Here is a 17,106-nt window from a genome sequence, read left to right as displayed (position 1 = left end):
GCATAACACCCTCCAGTTCCATCCACGTCGTTGCAAATGGCAAGATCTCATTCCTTTTGATGGCTGCATAATATTCCATTGTGTATATATACCACCTCTTCTTTATCCATTCATCTGTCGATGGATATCTTGGCTCTTTCCACAGTTCGGCTATTGTGGACATTGCTGCTATAAACATCGGGGTGCACGTACCCCTTCGGATACCTACATTTGTATCTTTGTGGTAAATACCCAGTAGTGTAATTGCTGGATCGTATGGTAGCTCTATTTCCTGAAACCAATATTATACTATATGTTAACTAAATAGAATTTAAATAAAAATTTGAAACACAAAAAAACCCATAAAGACAAGAGACTCATTTCAGATCTAAGACACCTGCAGATTGAAAGTGAGGGGACTGAGAAATATCTGTCTTGCAAATGGATGTGAAAATAAAGCTGGGTGGCAATACTTGTATCTGACAAAATAGACCTTATAAAAAAGACTGTAACAAGAGACAAAGAAGGACACTATATAATCACAAAGGGGGACAATCAACATGAAGATATAACAAATGTAAATATTTATGCACCCAACATGGGATCATCCAAATGCATAAAACAGTTAATAACAAACATAAAAGGAACAAATTGATCGTACAATAATGGTAGGAGACATTAACACCCCACTTACATCAATGGACAGATCATCCAAACAGAAAATCAATGAGGAAACAGTGGCTTTGAATGACACATTGGACCAGAAGGATCTAACAGATATATTCAGATCATTCCATCCTTAAATAGAGTACATTCTTTTCTAGTGCACATAGAACATTCTCCAGAACAGATAATGTATTAAGTCACAAAACAAGTTTCAACAAATTAAAAAAGACTGAAGCCACACCATGCATCTTTTCTGAACTCCACACTATGAAACTAGAAGTCAACCATAAGAAAAAAATCTAGAAAGAGCACAACAAATACACGGAGGTGAAATCTACTGAATAATGTACGCATCTACCAAGAAATCGAAGAGGAAAGCAAAAAATACATGGAGACAAATGAAAATGAAAGCACACCAGTCCAAGATCTTTGGGATGCAGCAAAAGTAGTTCTAAGAGGGACATTTACAGCAATATAGGCCTACCTCAAGAAGAAAAACCTCAAACAACCTAAACTTACACCTAAAGGAGTTAGAAAAAGACCAACAAACAAAATACAAAACCGGTAGAGGAAATAATAAGGATTAGAGCAGAAATAAATGATATAGAAACTAAAAAAACACAACAGATCAATGAAACCAGAAGCTTGTTCTTTGAAAAGATAAAACTGATAAAACTTTAGCCAGGCTCCTCAAAAGAGAGAGACAAAACTCAAGCAAAGACACCAATAAAAAGAGGAGAAATAACAACCAACACCACAAAAATACAAAGGATAATGAGAGAATATTACGAAAAATTATATGCCAGCAAATTAGTTAACCTAGAAGAAATGGATAAATTCCTAGGAACATATAACCTCCCAGAACCGAAGCAGGAAGAAACAGAAAATCAAACAGGCCAATTACCAGAAAGGAAAGTGAATCAGTAATTAAAAAAAACCCTCCCAACAAACAAAAGTTCAGGACCAGATGCTTTAACAGGTGAATTCTATCAAACATTTAAAGAAGAGTTAATACCTATTCTTCTCAAACTATTCCAAAAAATAGAAGAGGAAGGAAAATTTCCCAATTCATTCTATTAGGCCAGCATTACCCTGATACCAAAACCAGGTAAAGACACAAAAAAAGAGAACTACAGGCCAATATCTCTGTTGAACATAGGTGCAGAAACCGTCAAGAAAATATTAGCAAACTACACACAACAATATATTTAAAAGATTATTCACCATGATCAAGTGGGATTTATTCCTAGGACACAAGCGTGGTTCAATACTCACAAATCCATCAACACGCTACGTCACATAAATAGTAGAAAAGGTAAGAACCATATGATCATTTCAATAGATGCAGAAAAAGCATTTGACAAAGTACAACATCCATTCATGATAAAAACCCTCAACAAAATAGATTTAGAGGGAGCATATCTCAACATAATAAAGGACATATATGAAAAAACCCACAGCTAACATCATCCTTAATGGGAAAAAAACTGAGAGTTTTTCCCTTAAGGTTAGGAACAAGACAAGGATGTCCACTCTCACCACTTTCATTTAACATAGTACTGGAAGTCCTAGCCACCACAGACAACAAAAAGAAATAAAGGCATCCAAATCAGTAGAGAAGAAGTAAAACTTTCACTATTTGCAGATGACATGTTACTCTATATAGAAAAGCCCAAAGACCACCAAAAAATTGCTAGAACTCAAATGAATTCAGTAAAGTTGCAGGATACAAAGTCAAAGTACAGAAATCTGTTGCCTTTTTATGCACCAATAATGAAGAAGAGAAATTAAGAAAACAATCCCATATACAATTGCACCAAAAATAAGATACCTAGGAATAAACCTAACCAAAGAGGTGAAAGACCTGTACTCTGAAAACTATAAAACACTATTGAAAGGAATTAAAGATGATATAAAGAAATAATAGACATTCCATGCCCATGGATTGAAAGAACAAATATTGTCAAAATGTCTATACTACCCAAACCCATCTACACATTTAATGCAATCTCTATCAAAATACCAAGAGCATTTTTCACAGAACTAGAACAAAGTATCCTGAAGTTGGTGTGGAAACACAAAAGACCCTGAATAGCCAAAGCAATCCTGAAAAAGAAAAACAAAGTTGGAGGCATCACAATTTACACTACAAAACTGTAGTAATCAAAACAATATAGTACTGGCACAAAAATGGACGCATAGATCAATGGAACAGGACAGAAAACCTAGAAATAAAACCACACTATATGGTCAATTAATCTTTAGTCACATAGGGAAGAATGTCCAATGGGAAAAGAACTGTCTCTTCAACAAATGATGTTGGAAAAACTGGACAGCAACATGCAAAAAGAAACTGGACCACTTTCTTACCTCATACACAAAAATAAATTCAAAATGTTTTAAAGATCTAAATGTGAGATCTGAATCCATACAAATTCTAAATGAGAATACAGGAAATAACTTCATCAACATTAGCCATAGCAACATTTTTCTAGATATGTCTCCTGAGGCAAGGGAAACAAAAGCAAAAATAAGGTATTGGGACCACATCAAAATACAAAGGTTCTGCATAGCAAAGGAAATAGTCAACAGCACTAAAAGACAACCTACTGAAGGGGAGAAGATATTTGCAAATGATATAGTCAATAAAGAGGGTTAGTATCTAAAACAAACTTAATACCAAAAAAAAAATTCCAATTTAAAAATGGGCAGAAGACGTGATCAGACATTTTTCCAAAGAAGACATGCAGATGGCCAATAGACACATGAAAATATGCTGAACATCACTCATCATGAGGGAAATACAAAACCAGAACTACAATGATAGATCATCTCACACCTGTGAGAATGGCTAAAATCAACACCACCAGAAACAACAGGTTTTGGTGAGGATGTGGAGAAAAAGGAACACTTGTGCACTTTTGGTAGGAATGCAAACTGGGGCAGTCATTATGGAAAACAGTATGAAGGTTCTTCAAAAAGTTAAAAATAGAACTATGAATCACACTACTGGGTATTTACCCAAAGAATACAAAAACATTAATTCAAAGGGATACATAAACTCCTTTGTTTATTGCAGCATTATTTACAATAGCCAAATTATGGAAGCAGTTGTGTCCATCAGTAGATGAGTGGATAAAGAAGATGTGCCCCCACCCCTCTCTCTATCTCACACACACACACACACACACGAATATTATTCAGCCATAAAAAAAGAATGAAATCTTGCCATATGCAACAACACGGGTGGATCTAGGGAATATAATGCTAAGTGAAATAGATCAGTTAGAAAAAGACAAACACCATATGATTTCACTCGTATTTGGAATTTAAGAAACAAAACAAACGGGGAAAAAAGAGAATCTTAAAAACAGACTCTTAACTATAAAGAACAAACTGATGGTTACCAGAGGGGAGGTAGGTGGGGGGATGGGAGAAGTAGGTAGAGGGATTAAGAACACACTTATCATGATGACAAATGAGTAATGTATAGAATTGTTGCATCACTATATTGTATACCTGAAACTAATAACACTGTATGTCAACTATACTGAAATTAAAATAAAAAAAAAGGCAGCCTGGTTATTTAAGTTGGTCATAGAAAACTGTTTGAAACTGAGGGTTGCTGGAGTGGGGGGGGGTGGGAGGGAGGGGGTGGCTGGGTGATAGACATTGGGGAGGGTATGTGCTATGGTGAGCGCTGTGAATTGTGCAAGACTGTTGAATCACAGACCTGTACCTCTGAAACAAATAATGCAATATATGTTAAAAAAAAAAAAAAGAAGAAGATAGCAGGAGGGGAAGAAAGAAGGGGGGGAAATCGGAGGGGGAGACGAACCATGAGAGACGATGGACTCTGAGAAACAAACTGAGGGTTCTGGAGGGGAGGGGGTGGGGGGATGGGTTAGCCTGGTGATGGGTATTAAAGAGGGCACGTTCTGCGTGGAGCACTGGGTGTTATGCACAAACAATGATTCATGGAACACTACATCAAAAACTAATGATGTAATGTGTGGTGATTAACATAACAATAAAAAACTTTAAAAAAACTGTTTGGAATTGTTTACTTAATCAGGCCTAGTTCCAGAGAATCTTCTGATAACTTCTTAAATACTTCTATTTATATTTACCTGTCTCACAGGTGTCTGTCTGATGTCTGTTGTCCAGAGTCTTAAATACTTTTGCATAATCACTGTCTTGACAGATGATCTAAATGATTCCAGATAAACACAGGATAATATCACACCAACTAATGCTCCATCTAAAAATCTGATTTCTACAAAACATATTTATAAAGGGAATCAACACCTGTGGTAAGATCTGGAAAATCCTTGATTGTCACTTCTAGAGCCCTGGATAAATGAGAAAAAAAAGGGAGAACTGAGAATTTAAAAAGTATCCAGAAGCTTTTTCTGAAGTGATTGTTTTGCAATCATGTTAACAAGTAGCCACCTGAATCAGTTTTAATCCTGTTCAATAGATAAACAATAACTCCCGTTAATGAATGCACTTTTGCATGTCAACTAAATTATCAGCAACCTACATCTGAAAGTCAGCTAGTCAGGGACAGATGCACTCCAAAAGTATAACATACCTGAAATATCAAGAAATCAACCACTCTCTTACCTCAGTAATGATGCTACCACAGCTACAGACAATGTGTCCACCAATCCATGAAATCCTGTTTCCCACCAATACAATCATTTGGACACCATCTTTGTGTCCTCCATTGGCCTAGAGGACACTATAGCACATATAGAAGCCCTGAGCAAATTCACCAAGCAAACCTTAAATGATAGCCAACAAAGCCTGTCCTTAACTGAACACTGAAATGTCTTTAATGAGAAAAGCTGTCTTCCAAAATAGAATGGCCTTGGACATGATTAATGCCTTGCAATTAGGTACCTGTGCCATTGTCCAAACAAAGTGCTGTGTGTTCATACCTGATGAGTCTGCTGATGTGTCATCTTTATTAAATCATATGAGGACACAAGTGAACTCCCTGAGTGATCCAACCCATAGCCTAGGGGATTTAGCAATCAATGGTTTGGATCATGGGACTCTTGGTGGGAAAAAAACAACAACAACCTATTACTTAATTTTGGCATCTTAACATGATCTGTGTTTTCTCTTGTATGTGCCTCTATTGATGTTGTGGTATCTGCCTCCGGTGCAGCCAGACAGCCACCAAAAAAGTCACCTCCATGTTGGTGAGACCTGATGACTGCTCAGGGCACATCATGGAAGAGGAGAGTGTGTAAGAATATAAGAGCCAGTCATGAGTTGGTGGAGTTTGGGGGGAGGTAATTGAGAGATCATGACTGCCAGTTGACCCCAGAACTAGACACTGGATGTGGGCAATCAGAGGCTCCTCACCCCTCCCCTGTGCTTGGACTGTACACTCTCCCCACTGTTCCCATACCGGGAGGTTTTTCAAGGACATAGCTTTCAGAGAGCAATGTGTTGTTGAGACCATCTGGATGGTATAACATGATGGTACTCAGTTAAGGCCTCTATATAAACCTTAAGATTTGGTGGGTGGTGTGGGGAGATCTACTGGTCTTGTGGCCACCCAAGAGAAGTCTCATATGTAAGTTCCCTTGCATAGCCAACCTACTGCTGTCCAATCTGAAGTGGCCTGCCTCTTTCTTTGGTCTCTCCTTGCCCTCCGGGTACTAGGGGCCGCTCGGGAAGCTCCTAGGGTTGTGAACCAACTGGTGCTTAGGCTAAAAGAAGAAAGGATAGCTGGACCAGAGGTGATGGATTGGGGTTAGGGGAGATGCGTAGATAGAATGATGGGGAGTGTGAAAATGTATGCATGACCCTGAAAAAAAGAGATCATATGTTTGAGTGATATAAGGAGGGTCACTTGAGAGTTACACCACCCAATTTCAATGGTCAAGCAATGCTTACTTCAGAAGCTTTGTAATACTACTCTAGCTTCCAAACAAATCAAAGCAGTGAAACTCAGTAATTGAGAACTAGGAGACTAGGAAAGAAACAAATACTCTAGGGCTTAATTTTTGTTTATTTGCCTAAAGTGCTTATTACATTTTACACACGACAAATTCTTGCCAGAGAAATGACACTTTAAAACGAGGACAGTGACACATCTAAATTTGGTTCAGAGAGCCTGAGTTCACAGCCTTAGAGCAGTTTCACAAGGGATTAACTCCTCTGTGTGTACTTCATACTTTTGGCAGTAAATGCAAAAAAAATGTTCATCTGAAGGGACAATTCTGGTGTAAACACTGGGGGATAGGACAAAACTCACCATGCGATGTGCATCCTCCCTTTTGTCCAATGCGGTCATTCAGGGCAAACCCAAAATCTCTGTGGGATTTCAATATGAATGAGAGGCACCTGTGGCTGTGAGGCCACTGAGACAATGAGAAACAGTTGAAAAGACCTGCTGTTCAGCAGCATCCAGAGTAATTTCCTCAAAATCATTCAGTAGTCTCACATTCCACTTTGGGCCAAGCAGGACAAGTGGAAAAGTGGTTAGAAATGATCAACGAGTGAGGAATGCCAAAGAAACTGAATAGCCTGGAAAGAAACTGGGAAGTCTCCCAGTTACAGAAGAAAGTCCATAAAATAGAGCTTTAAGGTAGAATGCAGGGCACGGAGATGAACAATGCCCGAGGCATGGCAAAATAATACACAAAAAGCCAACAGAGCCAGCCAGGAAAGACATGTGCAGGAAAAGGAGGACAATCTGAGCAAGAGTCCTGCCAGATCAAAACTGAAAACATATTTATAAATGTCTTTCCAAGGTGAGACAGATTTTTAGAATTTATTTTGAAGACCCAAGAGTATTTGGGGATGGACTGGGGTGGAGGGAATGGGAGAACGTTTAAGAAAGTCCATTACTGTACAGAATTTAACGGAGTATAACAGCTGTTGAAGTGGTTGAGTGTACCTCTTAACAGATCCCTGTACTTTTTTAAAAAAAGTATTTTTTCTCTACTTTAGGGATTAAGATGTAATCTGCCTAAGGTTCTGAGTCGTGAGTGGGTGTTGGGCAGTGGAGAGAATCTACACAGTTAGCAGTTCTGGGAAATACTTGTTTCTCCCTAAGTAAACCTGCACCAGCCAGATTTCCAGTGGTTCCTAAAAAGGCTACAGTGAGACTCCTGAATTTTCACCTTTCAGTTGAGAACAGAACTAATTCCTCACAATCACATTTTCTTTTTTCAAAGATGTTTGGTTGTTGGAGTAGGTGCTCAGAGGCTGCCAGTGAGGTCGGCAATCCAGAGCGCCTATCACCTGGGCTATGAGAAGCTTCTCTCTTCACCAAGCACAGAGATTGGCCTGCCCAAAAGGAGATTTCAGCTGATCATGGAGGAATTAGGGACGCTTCTTTAGATTCCACTACAGAATTCTAATGTGTGTTTAAAATAAAAAAAAGATTTACTTGTTTGTTGTATTTGCTTATTACTTATAGGGTTGGAGGATGTGCACTAAATGGATACACATATAACAGAGTCAGCCAATAAACATAAAAGATCTAGAGTGCACTGAGGCTGGAGAGGAGAGAAACGCGGGCTAAGAGAGTTACTTCAATTAAACTCTAAAATGAGCTCAACTTGTTGGCATTCAAAACATCGGGGAAACACAATGGGCTCTATAGTTCCCACAGTCTGATAAAACCAAGTACATTGGTTCCTTAGGAGAGAAAAGACTTCCTCAGACTCTAAATTCACAGATATCTTCTAGATAGCTCTCAGATTCTCCTGTTTCTCCCCCATGGTTACTGCCACAAACCCAGCCCAAAGTTCTAGGATCTCTTCTCTGGATTACTTGAATGGTGTCCAGTCATCAACTCTCCAGATCCTAGCACAGTCTCCATACCATAGGAGTGATCCTTTAAAATGCAGATATGAAATCACATCTCATTGCTTTTTTAAAATTGAGATATAACTGACATATAACACTGTAGTTTTAGGTGTACAACATAATGATTTGATATGTATAGCAAAATGATTACCACAATAAATTTCAGTTAATATCCATCACTACATACGGTTACAATTTTTTTTTCTGGTGCACATCTGATTGCTTTAAGGACAAAGTCCAAAATCCTGAGTACTGCATACAAAGCACAATCTGGCCCAAGACTACTTCTCCAGACTAGTTACAAACAGGTCTAAGCATAGACTTTGCTTGGCAGCCTCTGAGCAACAACCCCCCCCCACCCCGGCCCCACACACTATTTAGTAACTATCTCGCTCTCTAGGCTAACCCATAGGTGTCAGCCATCTGACCCTGAAGGCATTTGATTTTGCAATGATGCTCTTTTTTTTGGATCAGATCTCAGCATAGACCAAAGTGGTTCTTTAAGGGATGAAAATGGCCTGAGCCTACTAGGCTTTCTCCATGATTAGGTTCATTTTCATAAATACAAGAAGTTTCAAATAGCTAATTAAGCAAATTAAGAGATTTAGAGCCATCTCCATAGCCCCACAGCCAGGTGTGAAGGCAAATGTCAGACTGAATCCTATGACACATTTAAACATTTATGTGCAAGCATATACAGAGACAGTCCTATAATACGTTTATAAGCTCAATGATGTCCGTCTCTCAGGCCTCTCAAGTTCACATCCTGTATGAAAGATTCACTTGAGGAAATGTGAGTTTTCTGGTCTCAGGATGCTGCTAAGATTATAGCTGGATTTAGGCAATGAGTTCCCTAAGTCAGTGACTGGACACAGGGCTGGGTCAGAATTAAGCCTTGGGCTCCATTCTGGAAGGTAAAGGCTTTTAAGTAAAGGTGGGAATGCTTTCCCTGAATCTATATACCACTTATTTATCAGGTGAAAAATAACTTATAATGTCTATGGTGCTATCTAAAACACCCTCTAATATTAACTGAAGATAAAGATAACTGTTGGGAAAGGCAGTCTCCTGCATGTGGTCTTTCATGATTACTTGGCTGCATAAGAATAGGCCTTGGACCCGGAACACTTCCTTACCAAAAGGTAAAGAGCCCATACAGCCTGTGCTGGGCTTATCACTGCTCTTTCAAACACACTTTTACCTCCAGCCCCTTCTCTCTCACCTTAGAAATATTTCCATTTCTTTTCTTTTCTTTTTTGACCCTATAACTCCCTTTACCTTTCCCCTATCGTTCTGCAACTTCTACTTCCCTTTCTTACCTTTCTTACCTTCTATGCATCTTCAATCACACACAAACTGGTGTCTACTTCCTTTGCTCCCAACGGAAAGGTTCTTGCCCAAGTCACTAAGGATCAAATTAATTTTTTTTTAAATCTGAGGCATTTGCAGAGTCAGTATATTAATTAAGGTAGGTGAGGATATGCTGCTGGAACTCCTAAATCTTAATGGCATTACCCAATAAATGTTTATTTTTTGCTCATGTCATGATCTATTTAAGTAAATATTCACTTTTGTGTGTCTTCCATGTGGTGATTCCCGAACATAGGCTGCTTTCCATCTTGTGGTTCCACCATGCCCTGAGGACTTCTTCATCCCCTGGACCTCTGCATCTGGCAGCTGATGAACAAAGGACTGTGTGGATTGTTAGGGGACAGAACTGGAGGAGAAACAGATCACTTTTCCTTTTATTGCACTCGCCATACATAGCCTGTAGGGCAGGCTGGGAAATGCACGGTAGCTGTCCCATTGGGAAAAGAAACTGCTGAGGGTATAGCAGTTCTTTACCGAAGTCTGCCATTCCTCCTTTTTGAACTTTCTCTCCTTTGACGTCCATGGCTCCATTCTCTCTTCTGGTTTCAGTCTTCAAATCTTGACAGCTTGTTTTCAGTCTTCTTCAAGGCTCCCCTCTCTTCTATTCATTCCCTTAATACTGGTATTCCCCAGCATTTGTCTTTAGGCTCCTTTCTCTTCTCACTACAGTATTCTCCCTGGAAGTTTTTGCAAACAACCAGAACATCTGCCTCCGTCTTTCTGGTCATACCTCCATGTAAAATCAGCTCTTCATCCTATAAGTACCCATCCTGATTAAGTGGGCATCTGCTCAGTCATTAGGGACCAGAAAACTGGAAGTGATCCTACATTCTCTCTTATCCTCTATAACCAAGGTTTCTCAAACACCACACTATTGACATCTCAGGCTGGATAATTCTTTGTTGGGGAAGCTGTCCTGTTCATTATAGGGTGTTGAGCAGCATCTGTGGCTTCTAGCTACTAGATGACAGTGGCTAACTGCCCCATCCTTTCATCAAGTCGTGGCAACCAACAATATCTCCAGACATTGCCAAATGACTCTTGAGTAGGGAGGGGCTCACCCCCAGTTGAGAACTGCATCATCCAGTCCTATAGATTCAACCCACTGTAATATTTATCCCCTCCATTCCATTTTCTTGCCATTAATTTTGTTAAATTCCACATCACTTTGTGTCTGGATTTCTCTAATTGCCTCTTATTTGGCTGTGGCAAGCTGACTGACAACAGTTATTCTTGACTCAAGTCTTCATTGACACCTTGCACTACAGAACAAAAGAATACTTGTCTCTTAGCCTCCCTTGCATGGCCAGATGACACCATTTAGCATGGCAAGTAGATTTGTGAAGAGACTGACAGCTGAATTTAAAAGTTCTAAGGCTTTGGAATCAACCAGCTTAGATTGTATCTTAGCTTCATCACTCTGGTAGTTGTGTAGTTTTAGGAAAGTTACTTAAGTTTTCTGTGCCCCATCAGTAACACTGGGCCAATAATAGTACCAACCTTATAATATTATTATGAAGTTAAACAAGTTAATATGTACAAATTGTTTAGTCTATACTTGGCCAAATGTAAACACTGAATAAATGGTGGCTATGATATAGAACTGGCAGGGATGATGTAATCTCTCTTTTCCTTGCTAATCTCAAAGGTTACTACTTCACATCCCACCCCTGACCACTGTTCACCTTTTAAGACTCAGTTTAGGGGAATCTTACTCTGGAGGTTTTCTCACACTTTTCCTTCCAAATTACAGTCCCTTTCTCAGATATTACTTAATTTTCTCCCTCACTAATCTTTGAACTTCTACAAAGCAAGGGCCAGACCTTTCTTTTCTCTTTCTATATAGTCCCAGGACCACCACAAATGCTCAATAAATATGAAATGCTCAGTAAAGATTTGTTGACTAAATCCAAAGTGAATGAATATTAGTAACATACACCAGCCTTGCAAATAATTTCCCTTCCATTTAGCAGCAGATAGAGCAAGTGGATTTCTAGAAAGCTTCTGACATACCTAGTGTAAATGAAACACAAATCAACCAGGTGAATTTTTAAAGGAAGTTTATCTCACCAGCCTGGCAACCCTTGCCAGCTTTTAAGAAAATTGAAGCTAGGAACCATATTACTATTAGGATAAAGAGGAAAACTATACTGCAACCCTAAACCTTTCAGACATCCTTTAAAAAATTTATTTTAAATAAATTCATCTAAATTTGCACAGGAGAATAGCACTGGGAATTGTTAATTGACGGAGAAGTCACAGTTTTAAAACTCCATTGACACGCTTTCTAAAAATGAGGAGCTTTAAATTGCCTTGTGGTTAAAGGAACTTTTAACTACACACACACACTTTTTTTTGCCTGTCCAGTCTTTAACAGGCTGTTAATAAATTGGAAACTTATTCTCATCCTGGTCTCTGTGGAGGAAGACCCGGCCAGGTTTGGTTAGGAAAATTTGGTGGTGGCTTTTCTTCCTGGGTTTTGGACCCAACCATTTAACCAACTTCAACTAAGATCCCTTTCTCTAGATCAAAATTTATTAGAACATCTCTTCTGGAGTCATTCCTAAATCAAATCTTATTAAAAAGTAACTAGAAACAAATTACTAGAAACTACGAAATTTCTTAAAAAGTCTTCAAGAAAAAACTCATTTCCTTTGCCTTAACAAGGCGGGGGTGGGGGCGCACCTCATATGCAACCCACTCTTTAAAAAACTTTTCATCTGTAGGACCACGATGTCTCAGTAACACTTGTGACTTTCTCTGATGACCAGAGCCCTTCAAGACACTAGTGACTACTACTCTTTTCCCTTGGATGCCCCTTCGTTCCTGAAAAAGTGACATGAAGACTGGAGAGCCAGGGGTCGACAACAGGTGGTACACCGATCGCTCTCTGGAAGCGAGTGCCGCCTGCCCTCCGGGCACGCCTCATCCGTGGTGGCGCGCTCTCGCGCCCCGGGGGCTGCGTGGGCTCCAGAGCGAGGGTCCCCGCCGCTGGGAGGGGGCGAGCGCGCCCGGTTCACGTTGCCTCCACGCCCACCTCCTCCCGCTACGCGTCCCCTCCCTTTGCGAAAGCTCAGAGTCTCGGGGCCGCCCTTATTGTTGGCTGCCTCTATCACTGTGGGCCGGGTGACATGAATGGATGGGCTAGACACACCTTCCAGCCTTCTAGAAGAAAAAAAAAAAAAAGTCCGGATCTGCATAGGGAGCGGGAGGGACTCCTCCGGCGCCCCCAGAGCCTACGCCGCGGGCCAGAGACACGCACAGCTTCCCCCTCCCACACTCACTCCTCCCATCCTTTAAAAAAAAACCGCCCAACCCAAATAAATAATATCGTTCCAAGCCTGGCGGCGTCCTCGATGCCCTCTCCTCCTTCCCGGGTTCAGCACGCTCCAGTTCTGCGGGAGGCTGCGACCGGAGGCGGCGGCGCGGACCTGGTGCGGGGCGCGGAGCTAGCGGCGGGCGCGCAGGCGGCCCGCTGGCGCCGCACTATGCTCCCCAGCGCCGTGGCGGCCCACGCCGGCGCGTACTGGGACGTGGTAGCGTCCTCCGCGCTCCTCAACTTCCCCACAGCGCCGGGCTTTGGCAACCTGGGCAAGAGTTTCCTGATCGAGAACTTGCTGCGGGCTGGGGGCGCCCCGCCGCACGGGCTGCAGCCACCCGCGCACCACGGCCCGGCGTCGACTCTAGTCGCAGCCGCCGCCGCCGCCGCCACTGCCGCGGGCGTGCAGGTCCGGCCCCTGCCGGCCAGCCCCGTTCCCCTCAAGCTGTGCCCTGCGGCGGAACAAGTCAGCCCCGGCGGCGCGCCTTACGGCACGCGTTGGGCTTTTCAAGTGCTCAGCCCCTCGGCGGACGGCGCCAGGCTGCCGGGCCGGGCTGCGGCGGACCGGGACTGTACCTTCCAGCCTTCCGCCCCAGGTGAGCTAGCTCTTCTCTCCCTAGCCGCGCCCGGCGCCTCCTGCCCCGCGGGGCCGGAATCTGGGCCCTCGGCGGTGCGCCCTGTGCGGAGGGAGCGCCGTTCCCAGCCCGCAGGAATCAGCTCTGGCCTGGGACCTTCCTAGAGCGTCTCGAGCTTTAGTGGAGATGCCACTTCGGGGGTAAAGAGGGTACCACCACTGACTGTGACACCTCCCCTCCCCCACCCCATACCACCAGCTTCCTCTCGGTCTCCTTTCAACAAGTGGTAGGGCTACCTTGATTTTTCAGGCCTTTCCGGAAAAACCCTGAATGCACCCCATTGGGTTAGCGGGAAAGGGCAGCCCCGGTCCCAAGATCTCTGGGCTCGCTGGAGCAGTTTCACGGGGTTTCCCAAGTTGAGCGTTTCTGCCCGCCGGCTCCTGTCCTGGAGGCCGCGCGACACCAGCTCCCTGGGAAGGTCTTGGCCAGCAGAAGTTCGCGAGGCTCGCTTTGGGGGCTTTTCCTTTTCAAACTGTTGCGATGGCCGGGGCAGTTCAAGAACGCTGGCAAAGATCTTTGGAAGGAGAGTTGCGCAAACTTTTGGCTTTCTCCATTCTTAACATTTTGGATCACTAAGGCGCAAGGAAATCAAGACCGACTTTCTCTTTGTGCTGAGCCGGAACAGCTGAATTGGCACCTGAAATAGGAAATTCACCAATAAATGGGAATTTACTTACCCAAAGAAAGGCAATTTTGGTTTGTTTTCATTTTCGGATAAAACCTAAGTGGTGTGATTGGGAAGAGGATGCGGACGGTTTAGTCAGATATTAGCTAAAGCATATGGAGAGGCAGCCGAAATGGGCAGTGAAAAAAGGAAGAGTCTCTTAAACGCTCAGAAGCTGAGATCCAGTTGGATTAATTTTTTTTTTTTTTTTTTGCTGCGTCCTTAGACGATCTTAACTCATTCTTTTAATCCCAATGGGTTTGTCCAGAATGACTAATAGACGCTTTTTCAGCAGATTCCATTGTCCCAGCAAACTGCCGGATCAAATTTATTGCTAATGGCTTTATAGAATTTAACATGTTTAGAACCTGTCTTGGTCTTTCAGTTTGAAATGGTTACTAACAAAATGGAACAAATATAATTATATGAGCACCGGTCTCATTCTCATGGTGGAAAACCTAAACTCTAGGAAGCCTTGGGAAAGGAACAAACACAGATAAAGGCAGGGCTTATGTTCCTTGGAAATTTGGGCCGCTCTGTTATTTCCGAAGTATTTGGAAAATTAGAAACGTATAAAGCAGGTTCACCTAGATAAGAGTTAGTAAATAATGTGTCGTGAAAAATAACATTTTCAAAGAGTGGTGATTTATCTAACTTAGTGGTTTGGCATTGTGTTCATAGAAGTTATTTTTAAGGATTTTTAAATTGCTCCTGATCATGATTGGTTACTCAACCATTGAAAGTTACTTAATTTTCACCTTTGTAGATTTTACAGATTAAACTTAAATAAACCAAATACAAATCAAATGCAGATAATTCAATAACTGAAAAAGAATTTTGTGTATCTGTTTCATTAAAAATATTGCAATTATTGGGTAAAGGTACTCCTAACTACATTTTTAAAAAATTTTCAAGGATATATTCATTCTTGTACACTTATTAAAGTGTCAAAATGCAAAAATGTTTTTTTGGAACAAGAATTTATATTTCTCTTTTAAGTATACTAATCTGGCGCAAGCATATATTTTCCCAATATTTTATTCCGTCCTCACTGAAGATATGATATTCTCCTCGGTTAATTTTCATTTGAACAAATAACCTTTTATTTAAAAAGAAGTGCATTTAATTTTTGAATCTAGAGAAGTAGCTTAAGAAAGTTAAAACTCTATATTTGTTCCTGCAAATATGCTGCTTAGAACCAGGATTTACATTCATTTATCTTTGTAATTTGACACAGAACGTAGTTTTCTGAACATTGCCCTAGTTTTATTTAAGTAACAGATTTTTGTCCTACCAAATGTTGTGGGAATTCTTTTCTACTGTGTAGAATTATGAAGTTATAATGAGTACTGGCAAGGTTACCATCACCTGAAAATTAGCTGACTGATGATATAGTGATTGATGTTCTGTAGAGAATATAGAGGAGATAGAAGAGCTACTGTTTTTGGAAAGATAACAGTATTTCTTTATATTTCTGAAACGTGAGCAAACAACTGCTTCTGATCCTTTAGACATTTACTATGGAGTGGATCACAAAATGTGATTTTTAATCATTTCAGCATATTGACTACTTGCTTTCTTTTTCAACCTTAACTTGTTGAGTGTACCAATCCAAATGTCGAATGAAAAAACCCCAGAGTTCTTTTTATTGGTGCCTTGGTGAAATACAGAACCATTTAACTAGGGGACTTATGCCACTGCATGCAATTTCAGCTTCATTATCTTTGTTACCCATTTTTAATTATACCACATATTTCATTCATGCAGCAAATGCTTACCGACTATCTCCCATGTGTCAGGCTCTGTCCAGGCCAGTGGGATAGTCAGTGCACAAAACAGATGACTGTCTCTGCCCCTGTGGAGCTTATATTCCATGTTCATACTGCTCTATGGCTTACCAAGCATTTTCATAATTGTTAGCTGCTTTAATCTTTTTTTTTTTTAAGATTGTATTTATTTTTTTGACAGAGACAGCGAGAGAGGGAACACAAGCAGGGGGAGTAGGAGAGGTAGAAGCAGGCTTCCCATTGAGCAAGGAGCCCCATGTGGGCTTGATGTGGGCTCCATCCCAGGATCCTGGGATCGTGACCTGAGCTGAAGGTAGACGCGTAACGACGGAGCCACCCAAGCGCCCCTGCCTCAATCTTTCTAGTAGGCCAGTTTTTTTCTACAGTGATTTACTTCACTTGCTAATTTCTTTTTTTTTTGTCAGAAGTAACAGTGAAAACTTCTGTGGACTTGTGAAAGAGAAAAAATCGCCCCATATTTTCGTATTCCTTATATTAGTTTTTTGTTGAATATCAGAAACTAGTAATAACCAATTACATGTATCACAATAATAAATCAATTGTGATTTTGTATCTGAGCCCAGAAGGAAAGAAATTGGCCTTCCCGTTCATCTTGCTGTGGGTCTCTGCAAGGTGGTGACAGTTAAGCAGTAAGATGGATTTACAGGTAATAAATGAGAGGATAGCTCTCAGTGCTTCATCCTTGAAAAGTGGCAAGTCTTTGGGTATTTGAAGTAGGAAGAAAACACTGTAGCTATATGTCGTCAAGTGGTTTATATAGAGTAGTGTAAAAACTTTAAAAATCAAAGGGCATTCCTCAAGGCTCAAGACGAGCACATTTAGTGCGAT

The 17,106-nt window shown here is 41.1% G+C and overlaps 1 protein-coding gene across 1 annotated transcript in view; it reads left to right on the top strand.

The window, feature by feature from the left end:
- The first annotated feature begins 13,340 nt into the window (after nt 1-13,340).
- DBX2 (developing brain homeobox 2) overlaps nt 13,341-17,106 on the top strand; it is a 30,663-nt gene continuing 26,897 nt past the window's right edge. The window contains exon 1 of the mRNA XM_028123086.1: nt 13,341-13,767. Within this exon, the coding sequence (XP_027978887.1) occupies nt 13,341-13,767 (427 nt within the window). The remainder of the gene's footprint in view (nt 13,768-17,106) is intronic.

The sequence above is a fragment of the Eumetopias jubatus genome, unplaced genomic scaffold (genome assembly GCF_037043125.1).
Source record: "Eumetopias jubatus isolate StellerSeaLion01/CBP00866 unplaced genomic scaffold, mEumJub1_p1.0 scaffold_8, whole genome shotgun sequence".
Lineage (NCBI taxonomy): Eukaryota > Metazoa > Chordata > Mammalia > Carnivora > Otariidae > Eumetopias > Eumetopias jubatus.
Note: the sequence above shows the minus strand (reverse complement) of the source record. Positions and strands in the feature narration are given on the sequence as shown.